The following is an 8089-nucleotide window of genomic DNA, read 5'->3' as shown; positions in this document are numbered from 1 at the left end:
TAATTTGATGACCCCAGTTACCTGCCTTTGACCTTCACCACATTCCTTCTCTCCATCCTTTCACCCTGGCTGCATCCGTGCCTCTGACCATCGATGGACGCGGGGCTGCCCACAGCGCCAGCCCCCTACACAGCTGCCCGGCAATGCGTCATCATCTTCCAACTCCTAAGTCGAAACTCAGCTCTTCCAAGAATTTGTCTTAAAAACTCAAAGGTGAGCTCTTCTTACCTTAGATAATCATGGTTATTCACAGATTGCCTCGGAATTACACACACACACACACACACACATATACACACACGTGTGAATATACATCCCCCTTTTCTTCTAGGCTATAAGCCCATGGAGAATAGGTGTCTTTGCATGTTTCAGAGCATCTGGCATGGTACTTAGCATACATAAGAGCAAAGGGCCATGACTTCTAGAGCTTTGGAAGGATCATCATTTGAGAATCCACCGTCATCATTGCCGAGATTGAGGTCTTCGTTTAAGACCATGTGTTATCAGAGGCTGCTGAGGAGAAAAGTACACATTACCTTGTAAGTAGCTTTAATTAAACCAAGAACCTTCTGCGGGGGTGGGGGGGGGGAGGTGGGTGGTGGGTGGTGGGTAGAAAATGAAACAAAAAAAAATCCCCAAACCCTGTAATTTCAGAACTTCCAGTTACTTTGTATCGGAACTAGAGACTGGAAATCTCTTTTGCTCCAGACTTTTTTAGATCAAAGAGTGCTGTCTTTTTTTTTTTATTTAATTTTTGGTGTGGAGCGGGTCGTGCTGCTTTGTTTTGTTTTGGCCAAGGTAAGGGAAAGCCGACAGCTGAAATGGAAATTGCACTGCTTTTCTGGCTCTGAGGAGAAAAACATTTTCTTCAGAGGGAAAAGAATGGCATCAGAGAAAAACTGTTTCCAGGGAGCTGCGTCTCAGCGGATGGAAAGATGGACGGTAGGTGAGCACAGTCTTGTCCGCGTCCCTCACAGAACTAGGTGACTCTGACACCCCGAGACCGGCAGCTTCGGGGAACTGGAGAGATCGGGCTTTGGTGTGTGCGATGGTGTTCTCACCACGAGCACAGTCAGCAATGCCTGTGGGTCTCCAGGACAATTCATGGCCAAAAATGATGGACGCGTGGGCGCTGGGGCCAGAGAACCAGCTGGAAGCCGCTGACCCAGAGCTGCAGCCGTCGGACCAGTGCTGTCTTCCTGCTAGCCTCCTTCTGGAGACGCTGACGACTCACTGTTGGACCCTCTGAAGAGGCTAACGTTGTGCCATCACGAGAGAGGATGCTGGGGTCTTAAAATTGATGGGATGTCATTTTGTAGACAGAGGTCAAAACATGCAGCTATTTAGTAAATTTAATAAAATCTTGTCAATTTTGATTTGACTTCTGGGTGATCAGAATTGTCATTCTGGGGTAATCGCCTCGTGTCAGAAGCTCTCCACCCCACACCCTAACACAGGCATTGAGACATCCAGTAGCCCACTGTTTTACATCCAAACAGAAATATGCAGACCCATTCAAGAACACAAACTCGGGCAAATTTGACATTTTAAGGGTAAAGGGTAGGGCTTCCCTGGTGGCGCAGTGGTTAAGAATCTGCCTGCCAATGCAGGGGACACGGGTTCGAGCCCTCGTCCGGGAAGATCCCACATGCCGCAGAGCAACTAAGCCCGTGCACCACAACTACTGAGCAGGTGCTATAGAGCTCACGAGCCACAACTACTGAGCCCATGTGCTACAACTACTGAGCCCGTGAGCCACAACTACTGAAGCCCGCGTGCTGAGAGCCCGTGCTCCACAACAAGAGAAGCCACCACAATGAGAAGCCCGCGCACCACAACGGAGAGTAGCCCCTGCTCGCCACAGCTAGAGAAAGCCTGCGTGCAGCAACGAAGACCCGACGCAGCCAAAAATAAATAAATAAAATAAATAAATTTATATATAAAAAAAAAGAGGAAAGGGTATACCGTACTTAATCACGTCATCTTATAGCTTGCCCAACATGTTTTTAGTACCAGGAAGAGTAGTGCTCAGTGACTTCTTATGATGTGTGGATTTATCCTCTCCCCCCGAATCACCCACCAACATCACTGGCTTGTGTGCTCGAGTCTGTGAGTGTGTGTGCTTGGCCACGAGCACGGCTGCCTCTCACCGGCTAAGCCAAGTCCGGATCTGTGGTCCTGAGGAACAGGTGTTCATTAGCCCCGGTGTAGGTTACCCTGGGTGGGCCGTTCAGCGTGGTGGGAGGTAGTCTGCTCCAACCCAGAGCTCCAAGGGGAGGAGCCACCAGCTTGGGTCCCACCTCAATGCCATATCTGTTCTTTAAGATTCAGGTCAGGACTTCCCTGGTGGTGCAGTGGTTAAGAATCCGCCTGCCAATGCAGGGGACACGGGTTTGAGCCCGGGTCCAGGAAGTTCCCACGTGCCGCGGAGCAACTAAGCCCATGCGCCACAACTACTGAGCCTGAGCTCTAGAGCCCTCGAGCCACAACTACTGAGCCCGAGTGCCACAACTACTGAGCCCACGTGCAACAACTACTGAAGCCCGAGCGCCTAGAGCCCGTGCTCCGCAGCAAGAGAAGCCACAGCAATGAGAAGTTGCACACTGCAACGTAGGGTAGCCCCCGCTCGCCACAACTAGAGAAAGCCGGCATGCAGCAACGAAGACCCAACACAGCCAAAAATAAATAATAAATTAATTAATTAAAAAATAATAATAATAAAATTCAGGTCACATTAGAGACATCAGAATTTCAACTCAATTTCAATATGCTTTAAAATTTTTATTTAATATTGGAGCAGAGTTGCTTTACAATGTTGTGTTAGTTTCAGGTGTACAGCAAAGTGATTCTGTTATACATATACATGTATCTATTCCTTCTCAGACTCTTTTCCCACATAGGTTATTACAGAGTACTGAGTAGAGTTCCCTGTGCTGTGCAGTACGTCCTTGTTGATTCTCTATTTTATATATAGTAGTGTGTATATGTTAAACCCAAACTCCTCATTTATCCCTCCCCACCACCTTTCCCCTTTGGTAACCGTAAGTTTGTTTTCTATGTCTGTGAGTCTGTTTCTGTTTAGTAAATAAGTTCATTTGTATCATTGTTTTTTAGATTTCAATTGAAATTGATTGCAATTTCAATATTTTAAAATTATACATGTATTATATATTTATATTCACACACAGATGCTCACACATATATATGTATCGATACATATGTATATTGACATACACACACATTTAAGAAACAATGCAAACTCCCAAGGCTCCTAAATACCTTTTCATTTCCATCCTCTATCAGCCAGACCTATTTGTATATTCCAATATGCTTTTGATTTTAATTTTATTAGCATCAGTATAGGCTGTGTGTATGTCTTTCCTCTAATCTTCTTTCCATGTTTTTATTTTAACCATGTGGCTTAGGGAAATCATGCCTATTTCTTTTCTTTTTGACAGAATATTCTCACACTATAAGTATTCTCTGCACATTTTAAGAACATATCTTTAATCCAGTTACATTTATGGATTCTCGCTGGCTATTTTTGAAAAGACGGTTTTGAGGGGATGGCAGAAAAGAAGCGTAAGAACAAGCTGATTTTTATGAATTTTTGATCTTTTTTTTCTATATGTTGGAAATAGCATTTTTGCTTTAAGAGATAGGGAAGAAGAGAAGAACCTCCGTATATTCCCTAACGGGCTGCTTAATAAGGACTTTTGCCAGCAAGGGGAAGAGTAGCTTTAGGGCTGCAGTGGGGGACCCGGGGGTCTGCCTGCCCTGGGGGGGCCTCCCTGTACAGCTCGTTGATCAGGTCAGGACAGCCGTATCCCTTCCCCTTCTTTCCTTGGCCAGATATTTCCAGATGAGTCATTAAGTAAACAGGATTCGCTGATGGGGTGTTGGTTCCACCATTTTCCAAACACTGATGTGGACAGCAGGCTGTGGTGATCATTTTTGTCCCCTAATTTCAAGCTGCCTTTAGAAATGTTGTCCTTACCGGGAGTGCTGGGGTATGGAGAGAGACGCCAGCACAGCCCTTGACGTTCCCCCTCTCGGAAGCTGAGTCAGGGTGGCTCAGGGAGACTTGACAGTCTGCATTCTCCAGTCTCCTGGTGATGCTCCTACAGCGCCCTGGGCCTCAGCCCGGGCTGCAAAGCTCCGCAGCCAGCCGTGGCGGGGCTCCCACGAGTCAGTGAGGGCACAGTCAAGACTGATGCTGGAACAGAGATGGGGAGGATAAGCCATTTCCCCAACATCTAGTTCCATGTTGGTCCACGGCTTCTAAGTAGAGCCCTGCATGCAGGCAGAGGCATTCACAGAGGAACTGACCTATGATTGTAATTTGGATTTAGACACAGGAGTAAATAGAAAAATTTGTTAGAGGGAAGAGTTTATGGTGGAAAAGCTGGGAGAAGGCCTTGTTGGTTTCAAGGCGAAATGGTAAAGGGAAAATTGTGGTCATGCATCATCTCCTTAACAGCAAGATAGAGTAAATCACTTGATTGGGAGGATAAAGAAATGTTTGTAGTAAATGGAGGAACATGTGAATTAAGCTCTGAAAGCTGTAATTGATGGGGAAAGAGAAGATCTTCTCCATACTTAACAATGTATTTTATTCAGAGTGACTGCACCAGGTAATGAAAGATTAGCCATGAGTGACACTGGAGACCAATGTGAACCACTGCTTTGTCACCTCTGCCAGACATTGGTTCAAATAGCTTGAGTGGCCGTTCTGGAGATTTGGGTTTCATGTTTCTCTGTAAACCCACAGGGTGATTGCTGTGCTGTGAGAAATCCCGCACACTCATAACTAGATCCCCAAGTGAGTTCCATGTTTCTGACAGATGCCAGATTTTTCACTTCCTCATGTCCACAGATTCATGTTAGATGAAGAAAGAGGTTCTCAACAAGCCTAGTAAGGACACGTTGTCTGTGCAGTATTATTATTTTCACGGGAAAAAACTTCTGAGGCTTGATGCATTATTCTAGGATAAAGGGAGAGGAAAAATAATATGTGTAATTTAGATAAACTCTACTCCAAGTAGAAACATAATCCTTTTATTTATGAAAAGGGATCATGTGATAGGAATTGATTTCATGGTTTTCCATGGGGTTCAAAATAGAAAAATAAACACATGCACGTGAATTAAGAAAATTATCTGGTGATACTGGTAATGATATTTAATTAGCAGATGAAAATAGATTTTGACCTGCAAATATAAGTTAGAATTCCAGAACATTAGAATTGAAAGAGAACTTGGGGGCAATTTAACCAGGGAAGTGAGCTGTCACTCAAGGTCACACAGTGAGTAGAGAAATAGCCCAGACTCACTGAAGATATGATGAGAACCAACTGACCAGAGACAGGTGTACAGGTTAGGAAACAGCAAGCCCTTCCTTCTCATCTTTTTGACTAACTTAGGGGAAGAGATCAGGAAACACTGAGACAGAGGAAGTGAAGTGCTCTGCTCATTGCAAGATCTGTTACGAGCACTGCGTGTGGTTTGGTGTGGAAAGAAGCTGAAACTGGTATCTAAGCCAAAATCTTTCATTCTCTCTCTGATGCCGAAAGTTTGACCTCTGTGCACCGGTGCTGAATCGAATCTCAGAGACAGAGTTCTGGGTGAAGTAGAAAAGAAAAGCTTTATTGCTTTGCCAGGCAGAGGGGGACAGAGCAGGCTTGTGCACTGAAGAACTGTGTGTCCCAACCTGGGGGGATTTGGTGAGGAGTTTTACAGCAGTAGTTCAAGGGCAGGATTGCTGATAAGGATCAGGGGGCACGCAGGACCTGCACTCCTTTAATCTGGTCTCAGGTGGTCTCCTGATGAGCTTCTCTGGTTCTTGAGTCTATCAAGCCATGACCTTCTCTCTGGAATGAAAAATGCTTCATCAAGTAGCTCATCTTCCATTTGCTGGCGGTTTTAGTTCTGTAAAGAGCTCAAAGATATTGTTATGTGTATCCCTTGAGGCGGAACCAGGACCCTGCCCCAAGGCTGCACTGTTGTTTCTTTCTTCGTTTTTTTTTTTTTTTTTTCATTAGTTCATGTCTTTTATTAACCAATATACAATCACTTGTCTTCTGGTTTGTTGAAACAATAGGTCAGACAACATTTGCCACAATAATGTCTGTCAAAGGGGCTGGCCATAAAAACTCCAGCACCATATTCATCTGAAGGGCACTCCCGACGAAGGCGACTGATTTTGCCATTCTCATCCACCTTACAGTATTTCAGGACAGCCAGCTTAACCTTCTTTCTCTTATGCTTGTTCTTCTTGGGAGTGGTGTAAGAATTCTTCTTCCTTTTCTTAGCACCACCACGAAGTCTCAACACAAGATGAAGAGTGGACTCCTTTTGAATGTTGTAGTCAGACAAAGTATGCCCATCTTCCAGTTGCTTACCAGCAAAGATCAGTCTTTGCTGGTCAGGAGGAATTCCTTCCTTGTCCTGGACCTTGGCCTTTACGTTTTCTATTGTATCCGAGGGTTCGACCTCGAGAGTGATGGTCTTCCCCATCAGGGTCTTCACAAAAATCTGCATATTGGCGGCGGTGCCACCGCAGATGGCGGATCCTAAAAACTGCACTATTGTTTCTTGACTGCTCTTCCCTTGTCTCTGCATCCCTTCCCTTTCCTGATTAGCAACTGTTTGACAGGCTTCCGTGCCCAGGAGCCCCACAGGGTCCTTCTCAGTTTCAAATCCACTTTGTATCTAGAATTAGCAGTTGATTGTGTAACTGCTCATGGAAGAAGATGGTGGTACCCAAACCTCTCATCCCATTGTCCTCATCAAGAGGCAGGTTGGTTTCCGCACCTGCTCCACTCCTCAGCCTCAGACCCCCTCCTCACCCTGTCCTTACACCTGGGTGCTCCTCTGGGACTGTTTGGTGAGATGATGCTTCACAGGCTGAGTCACAAAGGGCAGTCAGCCTCCCCGTTGTGTTGGGCTGTTTGCCTTGGGATCAGCCTCCCCACTGGGAGGGAAGCCCAGGCCGCCCGGAAGGACCGTGTGTAGGTAGGTATTCCGGCTGGAGGCCCAGCGAAGGTTCAAGCCAACGGCCAGGTGTGTGAGAAAGACTTTAAGGTGACGCCAGCTGCCACCACCAACTGTTTGCAGCTGTATACCACTCCCTGGACAAGGACACCCTAGCTGAGCCCAGTTTCCCTGACCAACAATGAGAAATAAGAAGACGAGATTGCTGTGATTTTAAATGGCTAAGGTTTTGAGGTGGTTTGTTTCCATAGGTAAGGAGGATGCTACTCCTAAAAATGGGGGAGGGGGGTAAAAATAAAGTTATTATTATCATTTAAAAGGCAAAATAAACTTGGACTCAATCAGACTTACATTCTATCACAAAGATAAAAATTGATTTCAAAGAAAATGTGAACTAACAGCAAAAGAGACTGTATGATGGCGGGGGGCTGCAGGGTGGTCAGCAATATTTTCTAAAATTAAAATGCTAGGTTATGTAGACTCAAGCACCACCGTGCACACATCTCTGTATTTGCTAAAAAATTAGGCAAGGTGACCTTATTCATCTTTTCCACCTCTAACTCCTGTCATTCTGTCTTTATCGTGTGGGTGTTCAGTTTGCTGAAAAAGCCAGATTTCAGAACAGCTTTCTTTCGGAAATGATGTTTTTAACGTTAAGGGAAAAAAGCTTGCCACATTGTAGAAGTGGCAGTTATAAAATTAGATGTAAAATCAATTGAAAATTCATCACAATTGTACTGCAAAAGACACACGGAGGACTGAATTACAAAGTAAAAAGAATAAAGTGGGCTTTTGACTAAATGAGTTAAGCCAGGCTCCTTTCAGGATGATCATGTGTTGGAAATGGCTAAAGAGATGGCAAAATAGGTGAAGAAAACACTATGTGTACAGTGCTAGCTTGGGCCAGCATAAAATAAGAATTGTAGAAAGTCGATCTTGAGGTATAAGGCAGGGATCAGAGGGCTGGGTTAATTCCTAGCTCTAACATAAAGAGCACGCAAAACCGTGATTAGAAAATGCAGAGAAATGGAAAGCAGGATGTGTCGAAACCGTTTCGTACTGGTGGAAAGATGCTAAGGTAGAAAACTTAAGGGATG

At 45.1% G+C, this 8089-nt stretch overlaps 1 protein-coding gene across 1 annotated transcript; it reads right to left on the bottom strand.

Moving 5' to 3' along the window:
• Positions 1-6045: 6045 nt before the first annotated feature.
• Positions 6046-6563, bottom strand: LOC133102407 (ubiquitin-ribosomal protein eS31 fusion protein-like). The gene has a single exon (XM_061207395.1). It carries the CDS (start codon positions 6537-6539, stop codon positions 6069-6071), a length of 471 nt encoding a protein of 156 aa, XP_061063378.1. The 5' UTR covers positions 6540-6563; the 3' UTR covers positions 6046-6068.
• Between the last annotated feature and the right edge of the window lie 1526 nt (positions 6564-8089).

The sequence above is a fragment of the Eubalaena glacialis genome, chromosome 12, assembly GCF_028564815.1.
Source record: "Eubalaena glacialis isolate mEubGla1 chromosome 12, mEubGla1.1.hap2.+ XY, whole genome shotgun sequence".
Lineage (NCBI taxonomy): Eukaryota > Metazoa > Chordata > Mammalia > Artiodactyla > Balaenidae > Eubalaena > Eubalaena glacialis.
Note: the sequence above shows the minus strand (reverse complement) of the source record. Positions and strands in the feature narration are given on the sequence as shown.